The 17,611-nt window shown below is 35.9% G+C and overlaps 2 protein-coding genes across 3 annotated transcripts; one reads left to right on the forward strand and one right to left on the reverse strand.

Moving 5' to 3' along the window:
- The first annotated feature begins 5,149 nt into the window (after window positions 1–5,149).
- Window positions 5,150–10,641, forward strand: LOC109001325 (membrane-anchored ubiquitin-fold protein 4). Of its 2 annotated transcripts, none has more exons than XM_018978566.2 (4): window positions 5,150–5,420; window positions 5,752–5,965; window positions 9,678–9,848; window positions 10,316–10,641. In XM_018978566.2, the coding sequence occupies exons 2-4, from the start codon at window positions 5,836–5,838 to the stop codon at window positions 10,369–10,371; spliced, it is 357 nt and encodes a 118-aa protein (XP_018834111.1). In that variant the 5' UTR covers window positions 5,150–5,420; window positions 5,752–5,835; the 3' UTR covers window positions 10,372–10,641. The 2 variants fall into 2 exon arrangements, with proteins under 2 accessions (XP_018834111.1, XP_018834110.1); XM_018978565.2 differs by having other exon boundaries at window positions 5,151–5,420; window positions 5,757–5,965.
- A 638-nt stretch (window positions 10,642–11,279) lies between these two features.
- LOC109001324 (GRAS family protein RAM1-like) lies at window positions 11,280–13,539 on the reverse strand. The gene is made up of 2 exons (XM_018978563.1): window positions 12,634–13,539; window positions 11,280–12,407 (listed from the first exon to the last, which is right to left on the reverse strand). Exons 1-2 carry the CDS (start codon window positions 13,537–13,539, stop codon window positions 11,280–11,282), a joined length of 2,034 nt encoding a protein of 677 aa, XP_018834108.1.
- Window positions 13,540–17,611: the final 4,072 nt, after the last annotated feature.

Here is a 17,611-nt window from a genome sequence, read left to right on the forward strand (position 1 = left end):
CGTGCGATTTCTTTTAGTTGCAATTTATTGAGAGGGATTGCATTGTATTTGTACGTACCTCTAACATAATCTATTTTAACCTTTTTTTATTTTCCTATTTAAAGTACTCTCTCTCTCTCTCTCGTTGCACACAAAAAAAGGTAAGCTAGAACGGTGTCGTATCTTCCCACAAGCTGTCGTATTTCCATTGTCCAAGCTCAGGGATTGGCTTCGATTCTTCGACCATACAGAATGAGGGTTGCACTTAACATTATAGTTAACAACCCCCGGGAAATTAAAAAAAAAAAAAAAAAAAACATAAAACACAAAAGAAACTTTGTGGTGACAGGTACTTTCACGCTTTTTCCTTTTACCCGTAAATAATAGAACCTTTTTTTTTCTGTTAACATGTAGCTTTTGCGAAATCTCACTGCTAGCTGCTAGTACTGGTTTTGCGCCTGAAAACTCGCCACCGTAAAAAAGGGGGTCTCCAATGAAGTGGAACCCACTCATTAGGATAGCTAGCCCCACATAAACCCTCCAACTCCGATCCATGCAATATGATCAACTTTGCGGCCTGTCCATCGATCATCCGTTGTGATCGATGGTATTGGCGAGCTCTTGCCCTGCATGCCGGAATGGAATGGTCTTTGAAGTGATCATGCTTGTTGCTAGCTGTGCGTGCGCTAGGTTCCACCACGTATCCAGGTAATATTTAAGACAGACTGAGGGGACCCACTTGCTTAAATCCCAACTGCTACAATCATTTTATATACAATAATACATACATAAATAATAATCATTCAATACAAATAAATGTCTCTTATCTTATATATTGCAATGCAAGTGGAATGATAATGTGTATATAGCATTAATTTTTTCTTTTATAAATAATGAGTCTAAGTTGGTAAACTTAGATAATGTGTATATAGCTTATGATATGATACAATATTATATTATAAGGTTATTCAATACCTATGATATGAAACGACATTAATTTATAAATTTATTTTTATGAAATATTTCCGTGACTGTAACATTTTCAATATTAAAGCTTTGGTCGGGATGATGAAATTAATTGTCAGGAACAATTAGGCAGACTATATATATATATATATATATATATCCGGCCAATTTGGGAATGGTAGTATATTTCGAGAATCCCTCCCTTAAAAATGAAATTGTTAGAATAATTTGTCCATTGTATTTTAACTAAACTAGGATTCGACTTTCAGATCATGGACCAACTCGAGTAACATTGGGGGAGGGGAATCAAAGCCAAGTTCTCCGTCTTGTGCCATCAGGCCGGCATGCCTCGGCTACTCGAGCATCTTAGCCCCGGTTACATAAATGAAATAAAATAAAAGTTAAAAATTTAATAAAATATTATTATAATATAATTTTTATTTTGAGATTTAAAAAAATTGAATTATTTATTATATTTTGTGTGAGAGTTTGAAAAAATTGTAATAATTAGATAAAATGAGGTGAGATGATTTGTATAACCTAATTAGATGTAATGAAATGAAATTATTTGTGTAATCAAACGAGGCTTTAATATACACCCAACAACTTTTTTTTCCCATTATCGGGCTGGTAATTATTGGTTATTACCAATATGCTTTGAAGCTTAGAAAATGAGAGGCAAATAGTAATATACATATAATATATAAGTCTGGTAATATTTGTTCTTGTCTGTACGTTGTACTGCTTATAAATTGGGGTATTGATCATGATCAACATAGTAATTGGTTGTATTAGGATTTAGAATCTTAAGAATAATTAATACTCAATGTTCAATAAATCTTATAAGGTCCATCTATGCACTTTATATATATTTTCATGATATAGTCTCTCGCATTTCGAATCCTATTATAAGTCGGAAAAAGTTCTCTAAATTAAAACCTTGACTCAGTCATTATCATCACGTTAAAAGCTAGTGCTAATAATATTTCTGAATCATTTAACAAATCAATTTTAATCCTATGTACTGATCAACTAAAATCTTATTTATGGAGAAGAACATGTACGCTAGCTAGCTAAGCATAAATATATATATATATATACACACACACACGTTGGATAAATATTTAAATTCGATCATGCGTGTGATCTTATTAGCTCTAAACTTCAACATAGTAGCTAGGATGGTATATATATATAAATATATATATATATATATATATGTATGAGCGTGATTAATATTGAATAAAGTAAACAATTAGGAATGAAGTCACTTTCGAAGTTTGTAATTTTCTTCGATCCTTTCATGTTATATATTCCTTTTGCTGTATTATTTTACTCTACCCGGCGCGTCACCTCATGTACTTTTAATCACCAATGAATATATATTTTTCTAATCCTCTCTCTCTCTCTGATCTCTTGTTGGACTTGGGTTCTTCCATAACATTTCCCCCATTATAAGTTGATTCCTTTCGTTGTATTTTCCACGTACGTCGTCGATCTCAATCTCTTTTGTCTTCGTCATCGTCGGATTCCTTGTTTGTTTGTTTGTTTTTTTTTTAATCTCTTTTGTGGCCACAGTACTCTTCATTGGTAGATTCTATTGTTTCAAATATTTAATTATGAATGAAGTGGATTGGTGGAAGTACTAAATTATAAAGCAAATAGCACACGTAAGAATTAAATTATTTACTAATTTTAAGTACTTCACCACCATCACAAAAATTGAAAAAAAGTTCACTCGATCTGAGCTTTGGTCGAATCAAGTCTACAACGCACAAAACAATGTTAGCATCATGTTAAATATTGTACCCTATAAGTTAAAAGAAAAAGGTGTGGAGGGATAAAATATCATAATCTATAGTTGGGCCAGCCCACCATTAGGGCAAGGAGACAAATAAGATAAAGATATAAGAGTATGGGACAAGAAGGGACATGGAGCAGGCAGGTGACAGAAGGGTTAGAGGGAAAAGGTAAATAGTTCACGCAAAATAAACCTGCCACCTCATGACAGGCTGACATGTGTAATGAAGGGTCAGACACGTAAGGATGCCCAGACAACTTCAACAAGGACTTATTCTCACACCGACTCACACTCTCTCTCAATGAGATCTTTTTCTTTAGCCAACCTTTCGAGAAAGACAACATCTCTAACAGGAAGAACTCCAACTTTCTTTGTACAATGAGATATGAGGAGTCATGAATAACTGTAAATAAATATATTATAGTGGAGACTCCACTCCCCAAACTCTTGTGGACGTAGGCCTGTTATCTAATCACGTAAATCTCGATGTTCATCTCTTTTTATTTTTTCTGCACTTATTTTTCATTCACCGTCATGAACATACGAATCGCCACAATACAACCACACTAAAACACTGTTGGGGGTTCCAAATAACACATATCGAAGCACTGTCAGTATAGAGTTATCTAAGCCTACGAAACACGATATCAACAAGGTGACTACCATGAGGTTTCAATTTAATTAAAAGGAAAAGAGTCTTGATATATTCACATTATCACATTGATGCTAAAAAGAATTAGGAGGAGATTAGTTGTGATAAATGTGTCTGTGTGTACTTGATTATTTGGTGGATGGATTCTTCTGACTCCACCTCTGATAGATATTAGGCTTACGGATCGAACCATTTTTTTAGTTCTTAATTTCTTTGGTTGGAACGTCTTCATCGGACTGAATTTGGGGGAAGAAATATTAGGGTAGTGGTCAAAGTGCATGGTCAAAGTACGGGGTAGTGGCCCAAGTGCATCACGATTCACATTCACGCCCAACACGTAGCCCAGCTTTATTTTAGGGATGGGCAAATTGTCAGGTCCGCGTGCGTGCTCACCGACACGTTTGAATTCTCCACTTTTGGGTCTATTTGAAACCGCTACGATCGAATCAGCAAAATGCAAAATAAAAAATTCTACTCATCCTTCTTCAACCATACACAATAGGTTTACTTTAATTATTTTTTTTATCTTTTTACTTTTTTTTCTTAGTAAGCATATAATGTAAAGAGAATGAATAGAAAATTTTAATTAATTTAATAAGAATAAAATTAGAATATATATAATGTGTAATGTGTGATGTAAAAAATATGTAGCAAAACCTAATGCCAATATCCTCTCTCACTTCTCACGGCACCACTGCTACTAGCTCTACCTTTCTTCTTTACCACTTTTAATATTTTTTTTAGTAGAAAAATAATTTGTACGAATTTTAAATAGATAAATCTAATGTAAGTCTTTTAAAAAAAATAAATTCACTGTAAAAAAGTGTAAAAAAAAAATTATTTTTTATTAATAAAATCTATTTTTTTTATAAAAGACTTAGGCTTCATTTGAATTCAAAATTCACTTTTAAGTTATTTTATTATTATAATTTTTTTAAATTTTTACATAAAATATAATAAATAATTTAACTTTTTTAAATAATAAAAAAATATATTTTAATAATATTTTATTCAACTTATCTAAATTTATCTTTAAATTCAAACGAAACCTTATATAAAATTTATCTATTTAAAATTTCTACCTAATATTACTCTTCTTAATAGTATGAACAATTAGCTTGTCGGCCAGGCCCGATATCTACTCTAAACAAGTTTCAAATCCGTGTGGATGGGGTTGTTAATGGACCGTAAATTCATTGTTTTTGTTTTCTTGTAGTCAAACAAATGTCAATGCTTGGTTGTAAACACGTTGCCGCCAATTTCGATTAATGACTCTGCCAACTGCCAAGCTTAAAGGATACAAAAATAAATACACATAAAATAGACTCAATTTATAATATCGATAATAGGAAGTGTAAATTCAATTATCTAAACTCTTGAGCATAGCAATCTGCCAGTGAAGATAGCTTGCCACTAATCATGTGATTTTCTAATTCTAAATCCAAAAAATCTCAAATTAGTTTCATGACATTGACAATACGATATTATAGTACTTTTATAATATTGATATATATTATTTGTTCACATTTTTTTAAAAAAAGAACAACTAATATTAAATTTATTATAACTCAAATATTATTTATAATTCATCCCAATCTATTTGAAATTAATTTAAAAAAAAAAAAAAGGAAAATGAAATAGAAAAGTAACATTCAACCTGAGTAATAGAAAAGAGAGAGAGAGAGAGAGAGAGAGACCGTGTACTGACAGTGACTACTGACTAGAAATTAGAGTTGTGTTCGGAATCCCACGATCTCCTCCCAATCGACAGTCGGCAAAACAAGGACTAGGAGGCTTTAAAAAGGTAAAAATAAAAAATCCCCAGTCCGAAAACAAGAATAAAAGCAAAGAAAATTGGCCTAATCGAATCCCACACAGTTTCAAAAGAAGCTCAACGCGTCAAGATCGGGTCTAGGGTTTCCCTCTCTCGCTTCTGAAGCAACTTTACCTCTTCCAATTTCGCAGATTTCTCTCATAAACCCAATCCAAAGCAAAGCTCGTGATTCTTTCATCTCATTCCAGGTACTTTTTTTTTTTTTTCCTCGTTTCTTTCATTATTTATTTCGTATTTCTGCTTTTTTATCCAATAATCACTAGTTACTGTATGGATGTCATATCCTCTTGGACTCTTATGGTTATCAGCTATTTAATCTGTTTGGCTGCCTAGAAGATTTCACCCGTGAAACGGAGGAAGTTTGGGACTGTTGTGTTCAGGATTTTTTATTTAATTTTTTAATATCGGTTTTAGATTTTACAGATGCATATTTGAAATTAGACTTCTCCTTTTCCCATTACTTTCCTGTACTTTCTGGGGAGCCAAACTGAGGAACTTACTCTTATGATATTTTTCTAGTGTAGGCGGGTGGTGACTCTTGTGTGGAAAGGGTGGTGTTGTGAATCGTTGTTGTTGAAGGATTGAATTGGTGGAAGAGCTCAAATGCCGGAGGAGGACCTGGTGGAGCTCAAGTTCCGAATCTATGATGGATCTGATATTGGTCCTTTCCGTTACTCACCAGCCTCGACTGTTGCAATGGTCAAGGAGAAAATTGTCACCGAGTGGCCAAAAGGTCAGAGAGTTAATACGCTATGTGCTGCATTTAGTTTCAACAATTGCTTCCTGATATATCTTTTTAATCGTTGTCCAATTTATATTTCCAACATAGCAGTTTGGAGGATGAAAAAGTTCATTTGATAGGCATTTGTGTGTAGTATTTACATTTGGCTGATTGAAGTGGGCGGAAACACTGCTGTAGAAATATCCTGACATTTGTGTTTATGTGGGCACGGTTTTGAGTTTTCTCCCCGGAAACCCTTATCTCTGGAGCTTGCCTTGTACCCCTGGCCGGGTCATATTGACCAAAAACTAGCTGTCATTGATTACTCACAAGAATCTTAAAGGTAACATATATCTGATGTAATGTGCCTTCAATGTTATATGGAGAGAGTTTACAATAAACGTTAGATTTTGTAGTGCTTTCATTGTGTCCAGCCAATTTTTGTGGTTATTAAGTTTCTTGATTGAGTATCTGTCCTGAAAAGAATGAGGAAAAATTGTGAGCCACAAATAGGGGATAATGAATCCCATCCTGCCGTCATCCTATTGTTGTAAATGTGGTGTGATGCATGTTCTTTATAGGTTGTTTCATGTATATGAATTCTGATATACCAAACGTAAGAGTCCTAACATTTGGAATTAGCTTAGCACCCTTCTTTCTTTTTGTGATGGCAAAGTGGCTGGCAAGATATTGGGTTCCTTTCTAAGTTGTCCTTGTGAATTTTCCCTTATAGTGTGTTATGGAAGCTACATTCTTTATTAGATCCATCCACATTCCCCCTATTCTTCTCTCCTCCTTTCATTCCCACATGCCTTCAAGTTATCTTTTATCACTTCACTGTGCTTGTTCTTGGTGGAAATTTGAAAATGTATACAACCTTGATAGATAGTTACCATAGAGCAGTATGATAACAGAGGTTTTCAGTACAGTAGAAGAAAATTGGAAGAAATAAAAGAGCATATGATTTCTGATAACTGTTAGGAATGAATGTACGTGCACGCTGGATAGGTACTTCAAATGAATATTGCTCTTCCATTCGGGTGAGTTGGTGGACCTACATAGCTTGTGAAGCACATTAAGAGTTTGAGGGAACCACGATAAACGTTGATGACTATGCTAGATTTAGAATAGTCATGTATGTGGTTGTCAGGTTGGAAATTGAGGCGAAGTCATATTATAGTGTGGCCTTGTGGATGCCTGGGTGAAAGTTAGTGTGGTAAAACCCACAACTGGATTGTATATTTTTTTTATATATGTGTATTGGCTCAGGATCTTCTATTCTGATCTGTATTAGATGCTAACATGAAATTTAGAAAAATTGTATATTCTAGTCAGATAGATAGCATCTGCAAATATTGAGTCATCTTGCTGTTACCTCTAAACTCATCATTTGAATCCATTAACTGTGCAATCTTCGTCTTCTCTCTGTGTGTTAATTACCATTTATAGGATATGGATGCATTACACCTTACTGGATATGACATTCCTTTTGTGTTCCTTAAACTGTGCAGCTGATCTCCAAGTTAATCGCGTTGAGGTTTTTTTGTTTTTGTCTTTGGGGGTGGTTGGAGCTCAAAGGCTCATCAAGTGGCAGATTATTATTATTGTTTTTTTGGCTGCTTAGTTGCTTCAAGTAGGATAATTTTTCTTTCTTTCTTTTTCTTTTTCTTTATTTTTCTTTATTTTTATTTTTTTTAAAAGTGCTTCAAGTAGGATGATTTCATTTGTTGTATCCTCACATAGTTTGGATCAAGGCACTGTTTAATTGTATATCCTTGCCTTGTAGACCTGCTCCTCTTTTCTAGCATAGTCGATTAAAACTAATAGAAAAAATTTGGTGCCTCAAAAGTTTAAATTGCAAATGAAGTTGGGGCACTTACCGTATGGTAAAACCTTCTAATTTGGCAATCCCAATTGGTTATTAATATCATGTTTTTATGATAAGTAGTTATTAATATTGTGTCATCCATTTTAGGGCTGGTTTGGATTTAGAGATGAGATAAGATGGTTTTAGATGAAAGATAAAAGTTGAAAAAATATTGTTAAAATATTATTTTTTAATATTATTATTATTTTGATATTTGAAAAAGTTGAATTGAAATTTGAAAAAGTTGAATTATTTATTATATTTTGTGTGAGAATTTGAAAAAGTTGTAATGTTAAGATGAGATGAAACACTTTTTGAATCCAAACGGGGCCTTAGTTGTCAAAGTTGATGTGGATTTGCGGTTGGATTTGATATGCAATACTCTACTCATTACATAAAGATGGGAATATATTATATATAGTAGGGCTGTACAGAAACTGCCAACACCGGCCGCCACCGACGCGAACCGACCGGCCGGAACCAGTGGAGAACCTGTCGGCTTGCGGTGGAAATTTCAAGAAATTGACGTTCAGCGGTTCGGTCTTGGTTTGAAGCTGGACCGGATCGCTGAATCGACCGATATAATAAAATCTTATTTTTTTTAATATATCCTTATCGAAACGACGCCGTTTTACTTAAGTTTAAGTGGAACGACGTCGTTTTAGTTAACAAGTATTACAACAGATACTGGCAATGATGCCGTTTGGCATTAAACCAAACGGCGTCGTTTTATTAAGGATGTAAGAAAATAATAATAAGTCTGAAACGACGCCGTTCCACTTAAACTTAAGTGAAATGGCGTCGTTTCGATAAGAGTCTTCTTCTTCCCAAATCCGATCCTGCAACTGTCTCTCTCTCTCTCTCTCTCTCTCTCTCTCTCTCACACTCTCTCAGTAGAACAGCCAGAGAACCGACACCAACTGAGAACCGCCTCGATCGTTGTCCTCCTCCGCATCGACCGGTTACGGTTGGCGCCTCCCCCATTTTTCCAGACGTCGGTCGGCGTCGGTTTTGCCCAAAAACCGACGCCAATGACGTCGGTTTTCATCCCTAATATATAGGATTAGTATGAGGTGTTTGATCTAATTGATTTTCCAAGGATATGAAACTTCATTTTCAAGTTTGATAGTGTAAGTTTTGGCTTAAGACATTTCAAGGGTTTAAGGGCTAAATGTGCCATGTCTTGTTGAGGAAGATTGGTAAGGTTTGGCTTAAGCCGTGTTACTACACTGTTGGAATCCTGTGTACCTCCTATCCATTGCTTACTTCTCATGCATCTGGCTAGCTGTGGATGTGAATAAAGTTGCAGCCATAACTTCCTTTTGGATTGAAATAATGAATTTTAAGAATCTATATGGTTTCAAATGGGTGATATTTTAAGAAACAAAGACTAGCATAACAGTTGACAAGGTGACACGAGTCGATCACTTATAATTTTTTTTACACGACTTTTACAAATCACATATTCTAATTGTTACTGTATGGCTCAATTCTTTGCCGCTTCACTTGAATTCCCTCCCCATTTCCAAATTCTTATCTAAACAAACTGTGCCGGTAATTTTTCCTGCCAGATTGACTTTATGGCTATTTGTACCATGCATGAATTTGCTTTGGTCTGCAGTTTATTAGAACATGATGTGGTCACTGGTTACCTTCAAAGGACCTGTTTCTGCTTGTACCTTTTAGCCATGCCTATAATGTTGTCAAGAAAGGCAGTAATTAGGGCATTTTAGCTATACATGATGGCTTTGGTACTGACTTTGTCTTTATTCTTCTTCTCCACTTTCTATTTGCTCATTTTTTTGGATATCTGTTTTCCATTTTAACATTGGACCTATATGTTCTGGTTTGTCTTAGATAAGAAAATTGTGCCCAAGGGAGCAAATGACGTAAAACTGATAAATGCGGGGAAAGTATTGGAAAACAACAAGACTGTCGGCCAGTGTAGAGTACCTTTTGGTGAGCTTCCAAGAGGAGTTATCACCATGCATGCTGTTGTACAACCATCTCTAGCAAAAGCAAAAACAGGTAGTTTTCTTTATATATTCATTTTCTATAAATTAATGTATTTCAAGCTGTTCTGCCGGGATTATTGTGTATGTTGAGTTTGGCTGCAAGTGATATGTTTCGCCTATAATGTATTTTTATTTGAGTTCGTCATTGCGCTTTCCCATTGTGGTATAAGTTGATTTTCCTTGTCCTTAATACTGTGGAAGCAGAGTCAGTATCATGATTCATGGATGCTCTTTTCCAATGGTTAAAATTGGCGTTCGTAATCATAGAATGCATTTTCAGATTAACATGCTGGTGATACGCACAGGGTAGAAACTTTGAAGATCACATGTGAATCATTTAATCACTATCTTTTTGCACTAAAATAAGTAATTTTTCCTTCCATTAAAAAAAAGTGCACAAATTAAAAGTTGCGATAAGACATCAAAGTGCAGATTGTTCTTTCTATGTACCCGCTTTAATTTGTTTGTTTGTCTGAACAGAAAAGAAGGTTGACGAGGCCCCAAGAAAAAGTATTTGTTCTTGTTCCATATTGTAACTAGTACGAGAGTTCTTGTTCCAGCATTAAGCTTGCGAGGCTGGCTTGGGGTTCTTGGGACCTCCTGGGCCATGGAGCTGCTGGAAAGAGAGAATAATTTGTGAAACAGTCCCATCCCTCATTGTTACATGTTTGTTGGTGGGCGCACCTGTGTAACAACGCATGTCTGTGATTATGTATTTGCATTTTATAAAATGGGTGTTTTATGTATTTTGATAGCTGTGGTCTTACCTATTCTATAAAATTATGAAAGCCTTGATTTGTTTCCAATCTTCTTATGTTGCCAAAGATGGTACTGTTTAACGAATTAGAGGCATACTCAGGCGGAATCTAAAAGCCCTTTTGGTCCCTGGACCCTGTCATACATGCTTGGCCCAAACTTTTCTTTTGAGTCCTCGTCGTGTTTGTATATGTATGTATGGGCCTTATCAGCTTCGCTTCGCTTTCACGTTCACGTTCACGTTCGGCCAATAACAGAACGAAAAAAACTTGTAATTAATTAGATGAAAAATCCCCGTCGTAATTTACTGCCAATCCAATCCAATAGGGTAACGACATCTTCAACGACGGGAATCACTTCGATGGAGCCTCTGTGCAATAAAATATTATGTTTAGCTCCGTTATTGAACAGAAATATATATATATATATATAGATATATATGTATAAATTAATTAATTAATATTGACCTAATCCCTAAGGTCATTTTCTACGTACATATCTGGCCTGGTCCCCCCCGTTTTTTTCTTTGGCACATTTCTTATTTTCTTCCTTCGGCTTGGTTACATGGATAAATATTAATATAAAAGAAACTAACTGATCTTAAACACAAAATATTTTAACAATTAATTAATTAAAGCTTCAAAAGACATGATGCATGCACGTACGTAGAAGCCGAAGATGATGATGATCAGCATCGCCATGCAGAAGCTGCAATAAGGGACCTATCTTGCCACCCTAAGAGCAAACAACCCATGTCCTCAGTCAGCCTATACCCATCACAAGAATACAAACCCAGCAATATCTTCGACTGTGTCACCGCGTTGGCACTCAGTGGCACTCCCTTGAATCCCTTCCCTTCCATTAGCTTCCTCCACTTCTCCAACCTCTCATGCCTCTCTATCCTCTCTGCCCCCTCAGACGCCACTATGTTACGTATCTCCGGCGCGAATATGTACTGCTCCACCTTCGCTCTCTGTGACGAGTCCGGTGGAAAGGTTGCGTCCAGCGAGTCAAAAATAGCCGAGTAGTAATGCAGTGCCTCAAGAAACCTACCCAAAAAGTATGGGCCGTTGTGGCTTGCTTCTTGTTCCACTAGGGTTACGATGTTGGGAGCTTGGTCTCGGATCATTGTTAGTAAGTTCCCAAGGTAATTTCCGGGAACGCGATGGAGACGGTTTACGGTATTCACAGCCAGTGCCTCACCAACTCGTCGGTTAAACATGTGTGCTTGAAGGTCTTCTAATTGCTCACCCACCGGGTGGAATTCGAAGGGGATATGAAGAGAGTGAGCTAACTCTGTTAAACACCTTCCCGTCTCACTCACAGCCTCTATGGAGGCTCCGACACCCGTTATACGGAGAAATGGAGCCCCGCTAGGTCGCGCCGCTAGGGCTTGCATGAAAGCCGGCCATTGGTAGCCTTGAAGAATATCTAAATCTATCACATGGACACGTTCTTCGGCTTCAAAGGCCTCAAATATAGCTTGATTGGCGGTGAAGTGAGCGAATTTTATGTAAGGGCAAGCCTGGTAGACGATTTGGTAAATCTTGAGGATTTCTAGCGAGTTTGGTAGAAATGGAGAGAAGGGCTTTGGGATGGACGCGCTGGGTTTGGTTGTATTGCTAAGCGTGGCAGCTAGTCTTGCACTTAGGGCTTCGGTGAAGCAGGAAGCTACCCGCTGCATGGAGTCGCCCAGAGGTGTGACAACCCGATTGAGGTGGTGGAGGTATCTCCTTGCTAGCATGTAGTCTTCTTTCGCAACTGCTTCAGCACAAGCTAGAAGGAGGTGCACCAGCTGAAGGCCACTATCTTGTTCCTGTAATATATATGGAAACAGACGTCCGGTGTTTAAAGTGGGAAATTAAAGAAAATTACTCAACTTTTTTAAAATGATCCAAAATATCAATCTGGAAAAGGACTTTGATGTACAGCACTTGCGTGCTACAAATTTCTTCTAAATAAATTTAAAGTCAACATCCATGCGTGCTACAAAATTCAAGAGGAAAAAACAAGTTTCTCTTCAGTAGAGACATATTGATCACCTGCTCAGTGTCAATCGGAAGAGGCACTATCAGGTTATTATGGTTAAGATTCTGTTGGTGTTGTTCCTGTGTTCGTGGTTGTGGCTGCTTTTGCTGCAGTTGCTTCTCTTGCTGGCGCTCATGTTGCAGCTGTTGTGATAATGGTGCACCCGCAGTAGAGCCTATTTGATAAATATCCCTCTCTTGGGTCAGTTGAGAACCTCCAGGAGTCGATGTTTCATTCACTGAACCGCAAAACCTGGAAGAATTGGCCATTGTCAAGCCGTCCACTGCGGGAAGCAGGGTTGGCATATCGAAACACTGAGACGAGCTTCCAATACCGGACAATACCTTTGTCGTCGGGTACGCTCCAAACTCCTCCCTTTGATAATCATCTAAAAAGTCCTCAATAGTTGACAGTGAAAGGCCGTCTGGTTTCATATACTGATTCTTTGGCGAGTTAAAGACCCTCTGGAGTGGGCTTAGTCCCTTTCCTTTTTGGCTGCTGCTGAAAGCTGAGAAGCGAGGAGGAGAGTACCCTGAGAGACTCTGCACCTGCATTGCCTGAGCGTAGTTGTGGTTGTAATTGTAAGCTGAAGTTTGTGGTGATGGCAAGTTCCTCACTGGTGACGAAATCATAAAATCGCCATCCAACTGATCAGCGAAAAAGGATTCCCAAAGAGAACTATCTGGCGATTGGACTTCAACATCTCCATCCAAGTCAAATTTAAGAGTTGGGAAGTTGAGGCTTGGTGGGGTTAGACTATTGTGTTCCAGATCCGAGTGTAGAGCTGTAGTAGTAGTAGTAGTAGTAGTTTTGATCTTAGATTCTGAAAATGATTCATCAGGAGAAGTTGGTTGGGGTGTGGTGCTTGAGTCTTCAGTACTCTTGAGGGAACCCATGCTTCCGCATAGGGAATTAATCATCTTTTCTCTCCCACCTCAAAGGACGGGCAAACTGATCAATACTCAGAAGAGTAGTATATATAAAATGAAAGTACCCTCGCTATAATATTCGCTCTCTTTGCAGCGGATGGAGAAAGATGGAATGTGTTTGAAGTATTAATGGTTTCTATGCAAGAGTTGGTATGGTATAGGTCGAGAATGAGAAGAAACTGTCTCCTTATTTTTTTTCTTCTTATTTGGGGGTGGGTTTGTCTCTTTTGTCCAGTTTCCTTCAGAAAAGGAGTAGATAAGGGACAAAACCCAAATGCAATCGCATTTGATTGGAGGTTTGTGATTAATCACCTCCATTTCATCTCCTACATTCAGATTAATAATTAGCTGTATTATAGAGTGATGGTTTTGTCGATTAGGGCTATACATTTTTTTTAACTCTACTTGGAATTCAGCCTTGGGAAATCCCGTGCTTGTGGTACATGAAGACAATTTATAAGTTGTGATCTGGGACCCACTTTCCTTGGGCCGGCCCACTGAGAACAAGGTAGTCGGAATAAAGTTGGAATATTAATTGGAAGTTTTTCTTGTTGCTGAGTATTAATATATACATTCTGATCATCCTTTAGACATATAAACCAAACCAAAAAAGGTTTTACGTGTACTTCAATTTTATATCACTTTTGCATTCCAAGTTCAGAATATATATATATATATTATCGAAAAATATTAAACGACGTTGTAGATATATGTATATATATATATATATAATAGGTTTACAAAAAAGACAAAAATTCATAAAAAAATCATGTCAATAATGTTTTTTTTTAAATAAAGAAAATGAAAATATGAAAGGGAAAAAAGCCTACAAGGAAAAATGTTGGTATAATGTGTAATATTAAGGGACGGAGAAGGGCTTATCTAATATTTAAGGAGGTCATTTCCAAAAATTAAGAAGGTTGACAATATCTATAGAACGCTAAAATGTTGTTAATTTTAATTAATTAATTAGATTAACAATATGTAAGAAGAAGATCCATTAATATTTGATGCCCTCGACTCGGTCTCTGGTAGCTAGTGGAGTTCTAATTCCTATATATCAATAACGATGATTATATTATTTATATACATATGTATGTATGTATGTATGTATGTATGTATGTATGTATGTATGTATCGATCGATCGGGAAATGTCAAAGAGTTGCACAGTGAAAGCAGTTATATGGGAGGCCGTCTCGATCTGACTCTCCCAACAAAATCATGCACACATATATAAGATGACTTTACCCATTTTGTATAAATAATATGTACATAGCAAAACGCTAGCTGGACAAGTGAGTCCATCTAGCACATTGTTATTTGCCGGAGATATATAATTATTGCAATTATATATATACATACATATTATATATATATATATAACAATTAAAAAACTTTATGCATCAGTCATTTACCTATATGTGTATATATATATATATATATATATTTATTTATATATGCGCTAGCTAGCTAGTTATATATAATAAATTATAACAAGATAGACGGTTATAAGGTTAATAAACATGATTTGGATTATATATATATATATATATATATATATATAAGATCATTAATGGTACCTACCTTTATTTCTTTTGTTGAGAAAATGTACAATAGCATATATATATGGATGACCATGCAGTTGCTTAGAAAACTTAAATGAATTAAAATGCATTAAATATATAACGAGTTGAAGTATCGATCCCGGGCAGGTATTTAGCTAGTTAGGCATCTACATTATTATTATTATTATTATATATTATTAAAAAATTCAGTTCCACCCGCGTAGTAGTACTTAAGATTAATCACTTTAATTATTACATGGAATCTTTTAGCTAATTAAAGACTAGTAGTAGTAGTAGGCTAATTGTTAATTAAATAGAAGATTACAGAAAGTGATCAAGGAGGAAGCTAGCTAGGAGGTGAGAAGGCGATCGAGGGAAGAAGAAATGAAAGGGGTCCAGAAAAAGGACAAAAAGGAGACATAGGCAAAATCGTCGGATGTGGCGTCGGTGACGCCGCCTAGGCCTTGGATTTGCCAAAGGCATGCAGTGCTTGTCCCTAACCCTTTCCCTCTCTCTCAGGCGGCATTTCTTTCCAAAACACATCACTACATGCGCGCAAGCCTGCCCTCTCTCTTAATTTCTCTATCATATCTGATATCTTTCCTAGCTAGCTCTGATCATTTTCATATTAAATAACCATGCAAAATGTGTTGTACATGATATATTAATCACGAATTAGCCTCTCTTTCGTGCCACTACTGCGGGCCTTCCCCAAGCATCAGACAACGCTCTTGTTTCATGACATGACAACATTTCTATGTAAGTACTTCTATTTGCTCAAGAAGTTGACAATATATGATTCTTCTTCTAAAATTATATATATTTGTCAGCGCCTAGCTAGATCAGTGCTACATCTAATTACAATGATCAGTACTCGATCCATGGTTAAGCTAATTAAGATATAATTAACTGTTCATCATGAGTGGGCCAGTACTGACACAATATTAATGTCCCCTTCCATAATGCATGCTGTCCCGGAAACACCACATTTATTACTAATTGTTACCAACGTTAATGGAGAACTGAAGAAATTTTGTTGTTTTATGATCTATATATTTTTTGTTTTTACCATTAATTCTGATCATCTGGTGCATGCAATTGATCACTGGACATTGATGGTGTATCAATTAAGTGCGATTAACTATATATATATATATATATGTTTTAAGATATATAAATTAGTAATGGAGATGATAAATATTAATGCAAGCTGGTACTGTGATAATTGGAATGGCGCGAGAAAAGAAATCGATCGTCGTGGATTGAGGGAATGCATGTACGTACTTATAATATTATTCACTAACTAATCATGACTCGTGTTGGAACTTTGTCATATTTTTTGACAAGTTATGCTTGGATGAAAGACCATCTATATATAATTTGTTATAAATTATTAGTGGAGTTAGAAGTCCAAAAGAGGAGCTAGCATGCAGCATGCATCATGAGATGATCAGTACTCGTGTTAGAATAATTATTGATCAATTCGTACGTACATGATAAATGCTAGCTACAAGACCAAGTCATCATGCATTGTTTACTTTTTAATTATTATAAACCAATTAATAATATTTAAGAGTACTACTTATAATTAGTGGTAGTACTTAAATATATATATATATATATATAGTAGGCAGATAAGAAAAATGCCGAGTACATACGTATATATAATTAGTTCATTATCATTTAATTTATATGCTCGCTAAAGTCATTAATATTATCCAACTAAATAAAACAAATTAACAGTCTACGTAGCACGTAGTGCTGAACCGATAATTGATATATATATATATATATATTTATACACACAAGCAAGAAAAAGATTCCACATTAATTAAGATGCATATGTCTTCCAGCTTGAATATATATATCAGTAGTAGATGGATGGCCAACGTACGTACGTCCTTGATCATCAGGACTAATACTTGTACGTACGTAAAGATATATATCCTGCAGGTTAACACTGCTTCGACGCATGATTAGTGCAGCTAGCATGTAGTATGTATGTATATATATATACACACACACATATATATTGTGAAACATATAATTAATTTTTGAAGTTAAAATGAATCAGGCCAGTAGCTGGAGGGTATATATATCCTATATATATATAATCTGTTCCAAAAATTAAGTTTGAGAGGTATCAGTACTCACAGTACTAGTGTCTTAATAATTAGAAGGGGAATTAATTGGAGTCTCGATGCATGGGAGGCATGCATTGGTAAATGCTTGTAATTTGCTAGCTAGCTACACATGATGATCAACATGCATGCAGTATGAGATCGGGGATCAGTTCATCACTTAATTAGGGTTTGACAATATATACATTAACATGACCGAACTAAGTACATCATATTACATGATAATTAGGCTCATCTATATATCGATCAAAGCAGATGATCCTCCTATAATTCTCTCTTGTTTGCACCCCCAAATGCTTTAAAAAACGAAAAGGTTTCCAGTAGCAGGTGGTGCTTCTGCCACTGTACGGCCGGCC

Source organism: Juglans regia, chromosome 1, assembly GCF_001411555.2.
Source record: "Juglans regia cultivar Chandler chromosome 1, Walnut 2.0, whole genome shotgun sequence".
NCBI lineage: Eukaryota > Viridiplantae > Streptophyta > Magnoliopsida > Fagales > Juglandaceae > Juglans > Juglans regia.

Coding starts and splice junctions, on each gene's coding strand:
- LOC109001325 (XM_018978566.2), top strand. CDS start 5,836: ATGCCGGAGGAGGACCTGGTGGAGCTCAAGTTCCGAATCTATGATGGA. Junction 5,966..9,677: donor TGTCACCGAGTGGCCAAAAG/GTCAGAGAGTTA, acceptor GGTTTGTCTTAG/ATAAGAAAATTGTGCCCAAG. Junction 9,849..10,315: donor TCTAGCAAAAGCAAAAACAG/GTAGTTTTCTTT, acceptor TTGTCTGAACAG/AAAAGAAGGTTGACGAGGCC.
- LOC109001324 (XM_018978563.1), bottom strand. CDS start 13,539: ATGATTAATTCCCTATGCGGAAGCATGGGTTCCCTCAAGAGTACTGAA. Junction 12,408..12,633: donor TTCCGATTGACACTGAGCAG/GTGATCAATATG, acceptor TATATATTACAG/GAACAAGATAGTGGCCTTCA.